The following is an 18,151-nucleotide window of genomic DNA, read 5'->3' on the forward strand; positions in this document are numbered from 1 at the left end:
TTGTTCTAGAACCTGAACATAGTTCTCTGCATTAATGGTGCCTTTCCAGACATGCAAGCTGCCCATGCCACAAGCGCTCATGCAACCCCATACCATCAGTGATGCAGGCTTCTGAACGGAGCGTTGATAACAACTTGGGCTATCCTTGTCCTCTCTGGTACTTTCCAGGAATGTACCCAATATGTACTGGGCTGTATTATTGCTACCTTTGTTTTTATACAGAACATTTTTTTTAAATCTCACTCTTCAAGGGAAACTTCAAGGGTAGTCTGTGGTCTATGTTTTGGCTCAAAGACACCTTGTCATGCTGCAGGGGCTGTGAATCATATCTCCAACCTCCCTACCACTGGGCCAAAGCTTCCCCACCAAAGGTAAAATTAAGGGTAAGGTAAATCCAGTCCTCAGTTTGGTGAAGCTACTCAGAGTAAAGCTGGTGTTCTTGGTTACATTGGCTTGTTAGTGGCAGGGTTTACAATGGCTGTTGTTGTCTTCCACCTTAGTTGCACTGCTTCTGCTTTAACTATGTTCCTTATTACAAGGTTAATGATAAGTTTCACCACTGTCAAAACGCCTCACCACCATCATCATCATCTCTGATAGGAAATACTAAAAAGACATACAAAACTCTACAGACTCGAGGTGTTGTGTGTGAGATGAGAAACTAATGTTGATTCATTCTCACCATTACTGATCCAGCAACAAAACAAAGGTCTTTACTACGATGAATGTTGCTGGAGTGGAGAGCATGTCTTTTGTCCATGGTTGATTAGAGAAAGATATCAGAGTTAAATTTGAGATATTAGGATCCAGGAAACCAAAGATAACCCTGAAGGAAATGGAAGGATCTGTCCATAGTAGCACAAGAAGCTGTGCAGAGCTGGATGTCATAGAATTAATGATATATTGAGTGTTTTGGCCAAATTAATAAATACGGATATTGTAATTTTATCTGAGATGTAGCTTGGTTATTTTCATTGGTGTTCTTTCAACTGCACTCTTCTTCAATAGTCACTAAAGTGAGTGAATTTTGTGTAAAAGATAATTGTTTTATCCTTGCCGTTACTGACACAATCTGATCTTAAACCTGCAGTCTCAAGATTACATAACTGCAGGACTGACCACTGAGTTACCACTACCTGGGTAGATCTTCTGCAGATTATTATATTTATACCAATGGGTATAATGTCTTTGCATGTTGTGCTAAACGTAAAGGAAAACTTAAATTAATAAAGATCATGAAGATTAACCTGGAGAGACGTAATGGACCAAACAAGATCATAGAAATGGACCCAAAAGGACTTGATGGACCAAGATCATGGAGACAGACCTAAAGAGGCTTGATGGACTAAGACAATGGCGATGAACTTGGGAAATGATGTACCCATATCTTGGAGACTAACCAGAAGAGACTTAATGCAATAAAATAATGGAGATGAACCTGAAGAGACTTCCATCCATACATTACCATTACCCACTTTTTCCTTTTTGGGTCATGGGGGACACTGGTGCCCATATCCAGTAGTCATTGTGCGAGAGGCGGGGTACACCCTGGACAAGTTGCAAGTCCATCAGAGGGCATCATAGAGACAAACCAGACAACCAACAATTCACACTCACTCACCTAGAAATATCTTGGAATTACCAGTCAGCCTGACATGCATGTTTTTGTACTGTGGGAGGAAACTGGAGTACCTGGAGAAACCCCATGCATGCACGGAGAGAACGTGCAAACTTCACCCAGAAAGGCCCCCAGCCAGGATTCGATTTGATGACCTTCTTGCTGAGAAGCAGCAGCTCTACTAGCTGAGCTACCATGTTGCCCCTGAAGAGACTTGATGGACCAAAATCATGGGGATGGACCTGTAGAAATCTGTTGAACCAAGATCATGGAAACAAACCTTAAGAGTTCTGATAGACTAAGGTCGTTTTCACACTAGATAGTCCGGTAGACTCTGTTCGGTTCGGGACCAATATTCATGAGCTTTTGTTTACATTTGAGCTGGTGCGTTTGCATTCACACTGCACTGTGCAGTCGAGTCAACCTGTTGAACCAACCTATTCCCCCGCTCGCCTGTGGGGGCGCTGCACCAGGAACTACTGAAAGAAACTACACAAAACCCTCTGAAGACACGTCTTCTTCTTCTTCTGTAAATAAAAATAAAAACGAAGTGGCATCAAGTTTTAGCAGTTTTAGGAGTTATATTTTGTCATTTTTCAAAAATGGACTTAGCATGAGCAGAAGATGAGACAGAAGACCATGGAGAATGTTGTTTTTCACACAAGGCAGCTGACGGCTCCATATAAGGTCAGAGAAATGCGTGTTTGTTTACCCTGCGGAGTGGGACTGGTCTGTTTACATTCACACTGTACTGGAACCACACTGGAATTCGCTTCTACCGGACCGAGACCTAGGTTTTAGCCCGGGCCAGAGTTCGCCTTTTTGTTCCATGACAGAGTTCGATGGCGCGTTCACACCTCCCTAAACGAGCCGGACTTTCTAGGAAAACGAGCTACAGTTCGATTAAAGTGGACTAAACAGGGCTAGTGTGAATGCACCCTTAATGGAAGTGCGCAGTTATGCATGCTTAGGGCTGTTCTTCTTGTTTTCCTTTGCAAACGATTACTGATAACACATTTTTCTCATTGTTAAGAGATCAAATATGTTGGTAAAAATTAATAAAACAGACTAATGATGTTTGTGGTTTTTGTGCTCTAATGTTTATAGTTTGTTTAGGTTGCTGACATCTTGTGGGTCGGAAACTGAAAAGTTTGAGAATCAGTTACTGTATTTATACATAAAATCTATGGTTTTCTACCTTTCACCTATGGCAACTATATGAATGAAGTCTGATGTTGAACTGATGGGATGTTCTGACCTGTGGATTATTCACCTCTCCTCATTAGTTTGTAAGGTGGATTTATAAATGTGAGAAGACATGTTTTTATATTCCTGTAGGATGTTGTCTTCCTTTCCATCCATCTGTCTGTGTCTGCCTTGTCCCACCTCATGTCATCTCTCCATCAGGGCAGCATCGTCTCCAAACTTCGTTGCAAGCCGTTTCCTGATGCCACACCAGTATCTGACTGTGCGGTATGTCTCTGCCATTCTCCCAGGAGGGGTATCTTACTCCAATCAGGCTCCGCCCCTCCTCGCCAACCTGCTTGCTTCCATCCATCCTGGCCTCCTTCTGTATCTCTTTTCTATCTGGAAATTAGGGGAAATCATTGGTTGTGGCCTGTAACAACAAGCTGGCTGTAAATCAATATAGGGCTTTATATAAAAGCAGGAGTTGGTCTGTTACGTTCTGAGTTTCAGGTCTAATCCAAAATCGTGTGTGATTTCCTGTTTTCTCTCCAGGCTTCTGTCTCTGTGCTTGTTGGTTTGGCTGCTGTTGGACTTCCAGCTGTCTCTGCTGATCTGTCTGCCATCTCTGTGGAAACTTCATACTATTTTTCTTTAGTGCCAATATAAATCTGGAGAGCTGCAGGTGTTTTCGGGGCTGAAGATCCAGCTCACTTCTTCTGCTGGTCCCAGTTGTGTTGGGTTTTAGAGTGCTGTCCTGCGCTCTAAAACCCTGTCAGAAATAATCACATTCATTTAATTTTAGTGCATTTACTGGAAGAGTTTCTGTTGTTTGTCTTTGTTTACAGTTCATCTTTTTATGAAGAACTTGATATGTTCAATTTTCCTCACAAAATACTGTGTAGGAATTAGAAAAAAAATCACATACGGGACCAAACATAAACGGGTGTGGTGCACTGGTAGGGCAGTGGACTTGGGACAACAAAGTCGCAGGTTGATTCCCCACCATGCCCATATTTCATGGTGTCCTTAAGCATGACGTCTATTCCCTAAATGCTCCCTGGGCGCCTAAATAGCTGCCCGCTGCTCCACTTGGGTGGCTGTCACATGTGATGGGTCAAAAGCAGAGGACTAAATTTGATATTGTATGGAAACATATGAAATCCAACAACACTTTTATGATCCTTGGAGTTTTATTCTGCTGTTCCAACAATGTCTAAATTCATTCATTCATTCATTCAACCTTTATTTAAACAGACAAATCACATTGAGCCTCCACAAGACTCATTTACAAGTGAGACCTGTTTGGACAGACAATAAAAAGCGGTGAAAATGACACATTTAAGGGGCAGATATGATAAGATTTTTTCTTCTTCTGCTACCTTTCATTTTATGACGTGTTTTTTTTTTCTTATTTGGTTTCTAAATTGTTTTTGTGTTTAAAATATGAAATGAATAAAAATGACAAACAAACAAACACATAGAGTTTGGAGATAAAAAAAAATCCTAACATGCTCTTAATCTTTGGCTGAAGGTTAACAGCATGATAATGAAAAAAACTACACACGACAAGCACATAACAACATTCCACCACATTTTTTTTGGGGGGGGGGGGTGTTAGACGCAAGGGCGGTGCACATGTCCAGAGACAACACACAGTGGCACTATAAATAAAAATTATTATAATCAAGTGTCCCTAACTTTAAATGGAAACAGTACACTACACTTTAAATGCTCAATAATCCAGGAAGATGACCGTAACAAGGGTGAATCAGGTCCTCTTGACAGATTCTTCTTTGCTGAAACGTTTCGCATTTTATCCAAAAGCCTCCCTTCAGTCTGAGGAGCTGCAACAAACTCAGTCTTATAAGCAGCACCTTCTTGTAGTGGATCAACCAGTTTATTGGTGACAGCCAGAACTAGTTGTTCATGTGCCCTAACAACTTGATCCACTATAAGAAGGTGCTGCTTATAAGACTGAGTTTGTTGCAGCTCCTCAGACTGAAGGAGTTTTTTGGATTAAAGTCTAAATGTTTCAGCAAAGAAGAATCTGTTCAGAGGACCTGACAACTTTCCTAGACTTGTTAGACACACTTTAAATTGACTGGGTATACTAAATGGCAAACAAACTGAGATCACTAAACCTTAATTGGACCATGTATACTAATCTTCAAATTGACAGAGTGTCTTATATTTTAAATTGACCAAGTATACTTTAAGTAACATTTATTCAATTCTGTTCAGTTTATAGTAATCAGCTGCCTCAACTGGCTGGAGTTAGAGAGGACAAGTATGAGATTTGGACAAACATAGAATGGCTGGTCTAGGTGTATTCCAGATGTACTTTCCAAGTCACCTTACAGATTTTTTTTTTTTTTGTCAATTTAAGAATTTAGATCATCAAACAAAAGTTTACATCAAATAAAGATAGCCTAATTAAATACAGAACACAGTTTTTAAATGAGGATTCTATGAAGCAGTGGTTCTCAAACTTTTTCTGTCAGGGTCCTCTTTTGAGAAAGAAAAATTGTCTGCCTACAAATCCCAACCGCCACCCCACCCCAACATGTGTCAAGTGTTCAAGTATAAGTACATTTATTAAAGGAGATGCAATATTATCACCATTCTTCTCTGAATATATGTATATTAATATTTAGTCATACAGTAAATACTCAGAAAATAACATTTTTTTAAGAGGATGTTAAAACAAATTGACCTCAATCATGTTTTAAATTTATGTCCTTGTGAAAATGAGTCTTACCACCTTGAGTTACATGATCACAGAGAAGTCTGAAGTTCATGTGAGGTCTGAGGAGACTCAGCCGAGAGAGGCCAGGACGTTCAGTTTGTGGCAGATTCTTTATTTCTTTACTTTTGAACAATATTGTTAAACTCTTTTATTTTGACACTTCTGGTACGTTTGCTTCTCGTCTTCATCAGATTCATCAGAAACACCCAACGGTCAGTGTTTATTAGAACAAACATGACAAACAATAATTCCCAAACCCTGTTTAAGTCCATGGCTGAACCTCTCAACATTTTCTAAGTTTTGCTTCACAGCACTCCAACAAATACTCTGCTTTCCAAATGTACTTTGAAATCCAAGTGAAAGACAAAAGAAACCATAAAGGCAAACAGCAAAACAACAAAAATATTAAAACTGCTGCTCATTTCAGCTGTTTCCTTCAGGGGTCAGCTGATCATCAGCTTCCTCTGTCACACCAACTCTCTGCAGACCTTTCACTACGTCCATCAATCTTCTCCAAGGACTCCTCCTCCCTGGCAGCTCAAAACCCTCCAGTATCCTTCGTCCTATAAGTCCATTGTCCCTCTTCTGCCCATGTCCAAACCATCTCACTCTTGTCAAATTTCGTCTCCCAACTTGAGTTGTCCCTCTGATGAGTTATTTCAAATTATGTCCGTTCTAGTCTGTCCCAATGGAGATTTGTGCATCTTCATCTCTGCATTGTTCACCTCAGCCTCCTGTCTTTTTGTCTCCAGGGCTCACTAACATCCTGTAAACCTTCCTTCCATTAACTTATACTGTACAGTACAACTCTACTCCAGGTTCAAATACAGAAGCTGGAATACTATTAAGAACTCAAATGCAAACCTTGTATGTATATACAGGGGCTGGTCATAAAATTAGAATATCATGAAAAAGTTTATTTATTTCACTAATTCCATTTCAAAAAGTGAATCTTTTATATTATATTCATTTCACACAGACTGATACATTTCAAATGTTTATTTCTTTTAATGTTGATTATAACCGACAACTAATGAAAACTCCAAATTCAGTATCTCAGAAAATTAGAATATTACTTAAGACCAATAAACAAAGGATTTTTATAAATGTTGGCCAACTGAAAAGTATGAACATGAAAAGTATGAACATGTACAGTACTCAATACTTAGTTGTTGCTCCTTTTGCCTGGATTACTGCAGTAATGCGTCGTGGCATGAAGTCGATCAGTCTGTGGCACTGCTCAGGTGTTATGAGAGTCCAGGTTGCTCTGATAGTGGCCTTCAGCTCTTCTGAATTGTTGGGTCTGGTGTATCACATCTTACTCTTCACAATAACCCCATAGATTTTCTGTGGGGTCAGGCAAGTTTGCTGGCCAATTAAGAACAGGGGTACCATGGTCCTTAAACCAGACACCGGTAACTTTGGCACTGTGTGCAGGTGCCAAGGCCTGTTGGAAAATTAAATCTGCATATTCATAAAGTTGGTCAGCAGCAGGAAGTGCTCTAAAACTTTCTGGTAGATGGCTGCACTGACCTGGGACCTCAGAAAACACAGTGGACCAACACCAGCAGCTGACATGGCCTCTCAGACCATCACTGACTGTGGAAACTTGACACTGGACCTCAAGCAACGTGGATTCTGTGCCCCTCCTCTTTTCCTCCAGACTCTGGGACCTTGATTTCCAAAGGAAATGCAAAATTTACTTTCATCAGAGAACATAACTTTGGACCACTCAGCAGCAGTCCAGTCCTTTTTATCTTTAGCCCAGGCGAGATGCTTCTGATGCTGTCTCTAGTTCAAGAGTGGCTTGACACAAGGAATGCGACAGCTGAAACCCTTGTCTTGCATATGTCTGAGTGTGGTGGTTCTTGAAGCACTGACTCCAGCTGCAGTCCACTCTTTGTGAATCTCTCCCACATTTTAGAATGGGGTTTGTTTCACAATCCTCTCCAGGCTGCAGTCATCTCTATTGCTTGTACACTTTTTCTACCACATTGTTTCCTTCCCTTTGCCTCTCTATTAATGTGTTTGGACACAGAGCTCTGTGAACAGCCAACCTCTTTAGTAATGACCTTTTGTGTCTTGCCCTCCTTGTGCAAGGTGTCAATGGTCATCTTTTGGACAACTGTCAAATCTGCAGTCTCCCCCATGATTGTGCAGCCTACAGAACTAGACTGAGAGACCATTTAAAGGCCTTTGCAAGTGTTTTGAGTTAATTAGCTGATTAGAGTGTGACACCAGGTGTCTTCAATATTGAACCTTTTCACAATATTCTAATTTTCTGAGATACTGAATTTGGGGTTTTCATTAGTTGTCAGTTATAATCATCAACATTAAAATAAATAAACATTTGAAATATATCAGTCTGTAATGAATGAATATAATATAAAGTTTAACTTTTTAATGGAATTACTGAAATAAATCAACTTTTTCATGACATTCTAATTTTATAACCAGCACCCGTTTATACATACCACCATAAAACCTTCAAACCTAAGCTCATATTGCACTGGACTGGTGAACACCACTCATCAAGGAGTCTCCAGATGTTCTTGGGATGTTTGTGGGGTTTCTGAATTGCTTTAGTCGCAGAGGTTCCCATCTTGTCACTCGAGTCTGTTTATGTTCAAAATGTTTGCGTGACAGATTGGTTCTTAAACTAGTCTTGAGTTGTTGTGGGCATCGCCAACTTTTCTTCAGGAACACGAGAGCTAAATGTTGACCCATGCAGAGGCGAAACATGCCCAGGTAATTATAAAGAGTAAATATTAAAAATAAAATCTGTGGAGTCGGCTGCCATGCTCAGGTGGGCTACAAAACATGTGCATGGCCAAGAATACAGTTTTACAAGCTGTGCCTGCAAAAATAGGCTGTGATTTTCCGTAACTGGCCGTCTAAAATATGGCCACATGGTTCATTGGTCACAAACTTTTGGGTCTCCAGCATTCACAGCCCAGTGATATTCTACCTTACCTGATGCTTCCCAAACAGACTAAAACCCAGCTCCTCACTGAGTAATGCATCTACTTGAAGACAGCGACTGGGTGCTGCAGTATCTTTTTGAACCCGTTGGCCGTTAAAGCAGTTTTCTTGATAGTCTGTACACTCTCCTTCTTTTTGATCATCTTATATGAGGTGAAAGTTTACCAGAAACTTTTTGACAAATAGTAATCCTGATCTAAAATAATAAAGGCTGGGCATTCTGGAAGGAGTGAGGCCTGTTTGTTACCTTGCAGCTACTAACGAATGTGTCCTTCTGTTGTAGCTGTCCATGCTCTTCACTGAGGAGTGCGATAAGGTTCGAGACCTGATGCACATCCACTCTTTCAGCTACGATTTCCACCTGCGAGTGGTTCACCAGTACCTGGTAGGCTGCCACATGACGCTGCGACAGGGCTACCAGCTGACCGATTTCCTGGATGACTTCATCTCCCATCACCCAGATATTCCCAAGTTTGGCCATAATCATGTCTTTCAAGGTGACACTGGGGTTAAGTTTGATCATATTGTCATTAACTATAATTGTTGCAGCCCTTTGTTCCTGTGGTTGCTTAAGGTGATACAGCTGGTATGGTACAGTATATTGTGCTTCTTCAGCTGGACGTGGGAATTACCAGTTATGGGTAGATGATACATAACAAGGTTTATCTCGGAATAGCCAAATAGTTTTTTGATTCCACTTAACAAACTCCATGAGAGTAAAGTCTTAAGTGTAATCTTAAAAGTAGACAAAGTGTCACCCTCATGGACAAAAGCTGGACATTTTGGCCTTAAATGCCAAAATATTTCAAGTTGAGCTTTTCAGATGACCCTTGTTAACACGTTTAAACTTTTTGTTTTTCAAGTCTTATCTCAGAAAACATCTGTACTCACTTGCTTTTATTACAATTTAACATTTTGTATCATTTTAATGTTGATCAATTACTAGAACTTGCACTTTCAGTAGTACTAGTAGTAGTACTATTAGTGCTATTACTGTGCTTACAGATATGCATTCCAGCTGTTCAAATACCTCTGCTCAGGGAAGGCTGCAAATAAAAGTATGCAGCATTTCATGCACACTTGTTTTTTCACAGAAAAAAACTTTTTCCAATATTTTTTTGTTTTATTAAAGAATTTCATTTTTCAACGACAAATAACCTCTGTCCTTGTGCCTTTCATTAACAGGCCAATGAAAGACAGAAAAACAAGAAGAAGAAGATGAAAACAAAATGATTTCAGTTCAGAATGATCTGATGATCTGTACCTTTGAACAGGACAGACAAAAGATCAATCCTTACCAGTTTAAGAGAATAAAGCACCTATCTAATCCAGCTTTTGGATGCACTGTAGGTGGAGCTGCAGATTGCCAGTTTAACAGTAATAGTGTTCTGGCCAGCAGAGCTGTGAATGGTACTGTTTTTTCTGTTTTTTTTAGCAGGAGAAAGAGTAAAGTAGGTAGTACTCAGAAACAATGCAGTTAAACCATTAGGAGTGATGTCCTCTCCAGTTACATTAGATGTAAGGAAACCCTCAGACCTGAACCTCTTCATGAAGGAACGGCTTCAAAATGTGGGAGTAATTTGCTGTGACCTGTTGGCATCATGCACTCATAGAGGGCACTGTGACAAATATTTTAAGAGTTCAATGTAGACTCTGCCGTTACATTAAACTGTGCCGAGCATAGGTTGAAAACCTGTATACCCTAAAACCTCTTCTCCAAACATCAGTTCAAATTACGGATATTTACAGATATTGAGCTAAAATCAATTGCAGTAATAACTGGTCACATTGTTAGTTAGTATACAGTTCTCCCATACAGTTTTTAACACAGTGGAAGCGTTAGAAAGGTTAAAAATATTTAACTATGTAGAAGAAATTGCTTCTCATTGAGGGAAGGTTGCAGAAACACTTCAAAATCAGAGAGATTAGAAAGGGCCGAGTTTTCTGAGGGTGAGCTACAGACATAATGTTGCGTATGAAGGTATCTGAACAAATGATTATTAGAGAGAGAAATTTAATTTTCTAACTGTTGAAGAAGTAAAAATAGAATCAGCAAACGGACTTCTCTGGGTTTTAAATCCTAAATTCATCCTAAACCTAATCCTAAACCCATATGAAGGGTTTATCTAATTCAGATGGATGAAAAATATGATTCCCTGTGAGCGAAGCTCCAACTTCTTATTTGTCAGGGGTAGGTGCTGATGTGGATCGTTGCTCTTTTTAATTGTTGATTTAAAACGTATTAAATGGAGCATAAAAATAAAAAAAGTAGCCATAAATTCAGTAGGTCATAGACCTTCTGAGCCTTCTGGCAGGTCCATGAGTCAAATACTGGTATTATTCCAGTCTCCCAAGTCTCCCCAATCCTTACTCAAATGTGTATCTCATTAAAGAGATTTCTAATACCTGCTAGTTTGATGGTCTCTAAAATATATTTTTTTTCCTGAGGTTTTAGAACAGACATCTTCTTTTAATGGGCTCTGTTGTCATCTAATCTATTGTGGTGATAGTTTCATCTTGTAGGTTGTCTATCAGTGTCTTAATGCACCATCGAATGTCTTCATTAACATCCAGCGTCTTAGGAGAATTTGGCTCTGAGGTCTGATGGCAAGTCCGTCCTCGGCCTTCCCTGGCATTTAAATTTTTGCCCGAAAACTCATTTATTCAGATTTCTTAAGTATATAGCATATACATGTATAACATTGTCACAGAGCTCCTATTAAACAAGTCCTATTGCATGTGTACCTACTAACAGTCCCTCAGATTGATAGTAGTAGATATGATTTGCTACACAATCGTTTTCTTGTTAACATTTTAAAAGGTGTTTCAGCAGAAGGAGCTTAACATTAGTTTTACTGATCTCTGAGTGACTGAAGAGTTTCAGAGTATCTGCATTAAGTGGAGAGTTTTAAAGCTTTTGCTACAGCGTAACTGGGATTTTGTTTCCTTCAGGGAGTTTTTCCATTTCCACTGGGATGATAACAGCTCACCAGCTCTACAACTACATCACTGATCATGCCAGCAGCTATGGCATGAAGCCCCTCCGCATGTCCAAAAGTGCGGTCGGTACCGACAACAAGAAGGGGAGTCCAGACCTGCATGAGTACGCCTTGGTGGCTCTGTGGAACAGGTCAAACTCACCTCACCATGCCTTGAGGAAATCTCACCGTCTTTATATTGTTTTTTTATTCCAACTTGTCCCTTCTTCCTGACCTGCTTCACATTTAGTTCGGGGTCTTACAAAGATCTGGAGGGTCTTGACCACCATGATGATTTCGATGTGACCCTGCTAGTGTGCCACAATGCTGCTCCATTTGAGGAACAGTCAGATGGGGAGAGGCATTTACTCAGGTAAGAACAAGATTATTTAAAGAAGGGAATGCGTATTGCCCGCTGCCGTTCATGCCAGTTTTAAATGAAGATTGTCTAATGATGAGAAATTATGCAGTTTAACCATTTTGATCAAACCTTGAAAATAACGTTATGCCCAATCCCATGTTATATCACAAGTTGTCACTCAGAGTGTTAGTTGTGAATGACTCTCAGCTACTACCACAACTGATTTGAGCTCGATCTGTAAAGAACAGCTGAGTTTTAGATACGCTAATGCTAATGCTGGTAAGGTGTTGTGGCCATCTTGAATTAGGTTTGCTTTAAGGATTAATAAGTTATAAGGTATATTCCATGATTAGTTTCTATGTTTTATTAAAAACCGTGCAGTCATTCATTAGATTTTTTCAAGCTGACTACAACAGCTAATGTTAAAGTTTTTTCCGGCTGGGAACGTCTTGGAAGACGTGGCTATGGAAATACTTTTATTTTGTAACTTTAAGAGCGTCACAGTTATGTTTATTTTGTAAATTATGTGACACCATTACATGGAATTAGTTTCTCCCCAACTTTGTAAAACAAAAAACAAATTACAGTTAGTACTGTAATTCTCGAGCTGCAGAACGCACCTGTCTCCAAGCCACACATAATAAATATAAGATAAATCTTAATTTTGTACATAAATAAGACGCTCCGGTCATTTTGCCGCGGACATCCACCGTTCATGGTCAGGATCTGTTCCCAGCTAGCTCCGACAGTGTGCAGCTTTCTTGTTGTAGTACAAGAATCAGCCACAGGATGGCGTTTCACAGACTCTAGCTAGCTTTCAACACACTCAGACTGTATGATCGTCACAAGTCTTCATGAAGCTTCACTGTCTGACATGGTTAAATCCATTCAACCTACAAAATGAGCACAATAACTACGTAAGCATAATCACAGGACAGGACAGTGCCAAACACCTACGTAACCAAAATTCGTTAAAAATTATATACTGGTAAATATTACCCATAAGTCTTATCAAGGTCATGTGACCAGAAGTCAAATAGTATCGTAAAATATGGTAAATATTCAATAAATTATTACCTTTGATTTTTATTGTTAAACACTAACAGCTGCTGTTTTTAAATGTACTTAATAAATAAATTTTATGTGATTTCTCCTCAGCATTGCTCATGAGGAGGGAGGATGGGGGAAGAGCCCCCCTACCCTCCCGTTGTCTCCTCCGCTCGCTGCTCGATGTAGCTTAAATGAGATATTGGTATTTAAACACATTTACCGTACACAGAAATATATATTTTTTTGCTTTTATTTAAATATGTATCAGTCCTGACTGACTGACTGCTTTAGAAATAAATCTGACGCTTTCTCCGCTGAGCTCTCATGACGGAAGGGGGTGGGCAGGGGGAGAGTACCCCTCTGGTTCGTTGTCTCCACTCCATTTCATTCAGATTTGAGTTTAAAATTAGATCCCAGTATTTAAATGCATTTTACTACTACATATTTACTGTACACAGAAAGATGTCACACAAAAAGAACTTTAAAACTTCTATTAAAACATGTAACAGACTTGACTGCTTTGCGTCTCCAATGCCTGACCATCGACACGTTAATGCAAAGCTTACGATCAGCAGCTCTGCTTTTAACTTGAAAGCTACATCATAAGAAATTCTCCGTGCGTTTTCCATTTTCACTGAACAAATGAACAGGTCTGTGTATGAAGCGCAAAATACGATAAACAACACAGGAACGATCTGAAGAAATTAATGCACATCTGTCTTGGGGGATGGTCCTCGAGAGTACCTTGTTGGTTATTCAGGTTAGACTTCTGGTCACATGATGACAGAGTGGGCGGAGTTATGGTGGGGAATTTGAAACCCTGAGCAAGTGTTTTTTCATGTGGTTCTCTGAGGGCGTTCACTCTGTGTCACAACAGCTCACCCCTAAGTTGGGCGGGTACTGGGAGCTATGGGCACCCAGCTCTGTCAAAGGAAAGTGTTACGTCAGCGGCAGGAAGTTACTGAGAGACGGCAAGAAGTCTGTCAAAATAAAATATAACTTGTGAAAATTATGAAAAGAATACATAAATTAGACGCACCTACATACTGTATAAACCGCATGATACAAAGTGTGAGTAAAAAGTAGTGTCTTGTACACCTGCAATTACGGTAGTTGGTTTTGAGTACTTTAATCTGGATTCTGAACATGAACTAATTTAGTTTGTATCCCCATCACCTATACTTTGTGATCTTGATCCACACTCTTGACTGGTTTGTGTGTTGGTATGTTAGGATCAAATGTTAGAAAATCAAACTTGCTGTTGAAACGAGTGACGTTTAAACTGGTCGTGAATCTTTGTGTGTTTCAGGTTGCGGTTTTTTGTTATCATGACCAGTCAGAGGGAGCTGTTCCCTCGCCTCACTGCTGACATGTGCCGCTTTAAGAAGCTTCCTCTAATCTACCGGGATCTTTGTGAGCCAGACGGTAGACTCCCCCAGGATCAACTAGAGACTTCTGGTTCAGGTGGGGACGAGCGGGACCTTTGGGAGGAAACTTCATCTGTAGCTTCGGCTGCCTCAGCTCCAAGTGACGGCAACGAGTTTTATCCTCTGGCTGGGGGCAGGCCTGGGGCTCAGGGACTGATCCACGCTTCCCCCATGTTCCCTCTGCTCAACAACGAGGTGGCAACGGCCCACAGACACATCCAGACCAGTGTGGAGCAAGCCATGGATCACTGCCGCAGGGACAACCTGTGGAAGAGGCTGTTCCACGGAGAATATGTGGCCCTGGACAAACTGAAACTGGCCAAGCTTTCCTTCACAGAGCTGGAGGAACTGCTGCAGGCCGTGCAGAGCCGCTCCGTGGGGGAAATTGACTCACAGCTGGTAGGAGTCCTGCCTCTTCATACGTTACTGGGAGAAAAAACATGCATAAATGGACACATTTGTCAGATAACACAACTTCAGTTGTTTAATCTTCAGTAAAAAAAAAATCTTCCCAAGCACTTTTTTTTATTAACTCGCATGATTTTCAGCACAATAACTAGTTAAAAAATAAATTTGAAATCATTAATACACTTGTGTTGCTGCAGTTAGACTACTGGAAGAATTATTTCAGAAACAAGGATTGTAGAACCAAATATCATCAAAACCATAAAAAACAAGTTGATTATTGCTGAATAGGTTTTTATATTTTGTCTGGATTAGTTGAGACATCCATCAAATATAAATTTATTTAATTAGTACCTCTTTACATCATCATCAACATCATTAATAACGTTTTATTTGATTTAATAAAGTCATTCACACAATGTGGAAAATGATCATAGCTAAACAAAGCTGGACCTAAAGTTTCAGACCTTTCTGTCCCGACCTAAACAACTTTATTCTGATTTATATCCATTTTTTTAAATATCAGAAATATTCATTTTGTTGCAATTGAGGCAGCAATGCTTTTTAGTTAAAATGTTTATAATTTTTACTGTCCATATATAGGTGGAGTGACAAAAATTGGTATCAAACGTCTGTAAAATTATCAAGACTCATTTACTTTAAAGCTTATTGGAGGTTTATATTTAGTTAGTGAAGTAAGCCCAGCTTTGTTAAACTTGCGTTGGTTCCCTGTCTGAGTCAGCTGACAACTCCTCACCAGTTTTAAAGTACATCCAAACATGTTTGAATAATTATACCAGAACGTGGTTCTGAAAACATGTTCATGTCACACTTTTACAATATCTTGGCATGTTTTACGAAGCCAGCTGTTTGTTCACAGCTTGTAAACATTTCAACAAAACCTATTTTGTAAACAGAAAAAAAAGCCAGAGTCTTCATGTGCTTAAAAAAGTCAGAGCATCAGAGAAGTCAAACATCATCTGCAGAGAGTTTTACCAAAGAACGAAGGAGTCTGTTAACACCTGCACATCAGGACAGAAGTTCTCATTAGGTTTTAGTGTAAAGTGGATCAACAAACAAAAAAAGCATAAACAAGTTTTAGTGTTCAGTGTACCCCTAAACTAAAGAAGCATACACCAAAGTGATATTTTTATGATTATGATTGGCTCGGACTGTGTTCAAGGCTCTAAAATCACATCAAGAACTGGAGAACAACCTAACTTTAGGTACAAAAGGGATTTATTTACAAATGTACATCTTTTATAGATCAGGAGATTAAAGAATGACTGGTAAACTACAGTATATGGCAAAAAGAAAATTGAGTTGATGAATTCTAAAAAATATGACTTTTAGATACCAAAATATAAAGTCATGTATTCTGTTTAATGAACAACTTGGCTGAAAGACGAAATGCTGTCGTACTAATCGGTCTTATTGTTACCAACACCAGAATATTTTCAAAAATATCGTACCATTGACACAAATCAGAACCACGCGGCAAACAAAAGGAGAGGTCTGACTGTTTAATGGTTTCTAGTCAGTGTGATCCCAGTCCAAATCCTTTAGCACTGAAAGTTGTCGTTGGCACATCCACAGATGGTAGCTTTTAAAGTAGTACAATGTACATATAGAAGAAAGTACAATCAGTGTGAACGCTGACAGCACAGTTAAAAAGAAAACGAGTTATGTGGTTCTAGCCTGACATGTTAATGAGGACTGTGGTGTTTCGTAGGACTGTTTCCTCACAATGAGTCCAGCGTGGTACCAAGGTCTTATCAAAGTCCTGCTGAACCGGTTCCCTCAAAGCTGCAGACACTTTGATGACAACGGGATCCAGTATCTGGTGAGAAAATGTTGTGCTTTTATATATATATTTCTTTTGGTTGAGTATATAGACGTGATTTCTTTGCGATTCTGTAGGAGTAAAGAAGTTCAGTTGGTTCTTTTGTCCTTGGCCTGGCCGTACCTGTTGAACGTTCAAAAACGTGTTTGTAAAAATGTAGTGTGGGTGTGTGTTTGGGGCCTTGTACTTAGTAATGTGGGTGGTTATGGTGAAGAAGGAATCAAAAGGCAAACCTCTCGATGCACTGGTCTGTCTACGTTCCAACCCAGATCTGTAGTCATGAGGTCTGGATCATGACCGTAAGAACGAGATCCCGGGTACAAGCGACCAAAATTAACTTTGTTCATCGGATGGCCAACCTCAACCGTAGTGATGGGGTGAGGCGCTCCATCATCCCAGAGGGAGCTGGGAGTACAGCCACCACTCCTTCACATCGAAAGGAGTCAGTTGAGGTGGTTCAGGTATCTGAAGAAGATGCCTCCTAGATTTCTCTCTCTGAGGTTTTCCAGGTATGTCCCACTGATAAAAGGCCTAGAACTCATTGGGTTGTCTATGTTTATGCTGTGTGTGTGACAGAAAATTTTATGAAAATAATAAAAGCTTGCATAAAAGCGAAAGAGAACATGTGCTTGAGAATGTTTGGAAACAGACAACGAGATGTGCTGTTGAACATGTGACGTCAGGTAAAGATAATGGATGGACTGTGTCCCAGAGAGGTTTGTCAGAGGTCCAGTTCCAACACATCTCCCAGTGTTATTCCTCCATCTGTATTCTGTGAAACTCAAGTTTAAGATCCAAAAAAAGTTCAATCTGGTCCTCTGGACATTCAAAAACCAAGAAAACAAAAAACAAAACAAAGCAAAAAAAAATGGAGAAACGTTTCGTCTCTCATCCGAGAGACTTCCTCAGTCTGAGGTGCTGTATTCAGCTCAGTCTCTTAAATAGCACCTTCTCAGAGTGGATCAACCAGTTTGCTGCTGACAACCAAAACCAGCTGCTCACATGGTCAAGAAGGACCAACTGTAAGATAATAAAAATGTGAGAACCCTTTAGGTTCTGATTGTCCATCTAATCCTGCCTTGTATCTTGTTTAAGGCTGTTCTGAACCAGAAATTTACCGACTGTTTTGTGCTGGTCTTTCTGGACAACCAAGCAGGGAAAACCGTAAGTTACTGATCAAACCTTCCACCTGTTGATGTGGCCCAGTGTCTAAAGCCTCATTTCCTCTGTTCTACACCCACAGAGTCTGAAGGTGGTGTTCCGGGAGCCGCTGCCCTCACAGCCACAGGCCGGCGGCAGCCCCCCTCCTCAGCTGGTGTCTATGTACCACCACCTAGAGTCTGTCATCAACACGGCCTGTTACAACCTCTGGACTGGACTCCTCTAGAACTGAGTTTTACTCATACAACTGTACTGTACTGGGAGGTGAAGGTTCTGGGCTTGATGTTTCCAACAAACCTCACAACCAGTTTCAGTTTAAGGTGCCTTTTGATCGTTTTTGTTCATTAACGTTTATTGTTGTTCAAGAGCTCTGGCCAAAGAAATTCTGAGGT

At 40.1% G+C, this 18,151-nt stretch overlaps 1 protein-coding gene across 1 annotated transcript in view; it reads left to right on the plus strand.

The window, feature by feature from the left end:
- LOC119407469 (KICSTOR complex protein SZT2) overlaps positions 1 to 17,985 on the plus strand; it is a 38,595-nt gene extending 20,610 nt beyond the window's left edge. Inside the window, exons 9-16 of the mRNA XM_037674295.1 lie at positions 3,026 to 3,091; positions 8,818 to 9,031; positions 11,487 to 11,664; positions 11,763 to 11,885; positions 14,233 to 14,749; positions 16,488 to 16,598; positions 17,694 to 17,762; positions 17,842 to 17,985. Coding sequence (XP_037530223.1) covers positions 3,026 to 3,091; positions 8,818 to 9,031; positions 11,487 to 11,664; positions 11,763 to 11,885; positions 14,233 to 14,749; positions 16,488 to 16,598; positions 17,694 to 17,762; positions 17,842 to 17,985 — 1,422 coding nt within the window. The remainder of the gene's footprint in view (positions 1 to 3,025; positions 3,092 to 8,817; positions 9,032 to 11,486; positions 11,665 to 11,762; positions 11,886 to 14,232; positions 14,750 to 16,487; positions 16,599 to 17,693; positions 17,763 to 17,841) is intronic.
- Positions 17,986 to 18,151: the final 166 nt, after the last annotated feature.

Source organism: Nematolebias whitei, chromosome 3 (assembly GCF_014905685.2).
Source record: "Nematolebias whitei isolate Nwh7 chromosome 3, NemWhi1, whole genome shotgun sequence".
NCBI classification, from domain to species: Eukaryota; Metazoa; Chordata; class Actinopteri; order Cyprinodontiformes; family Rivulidae; genus Nematolebias; species Nematolebias whitei.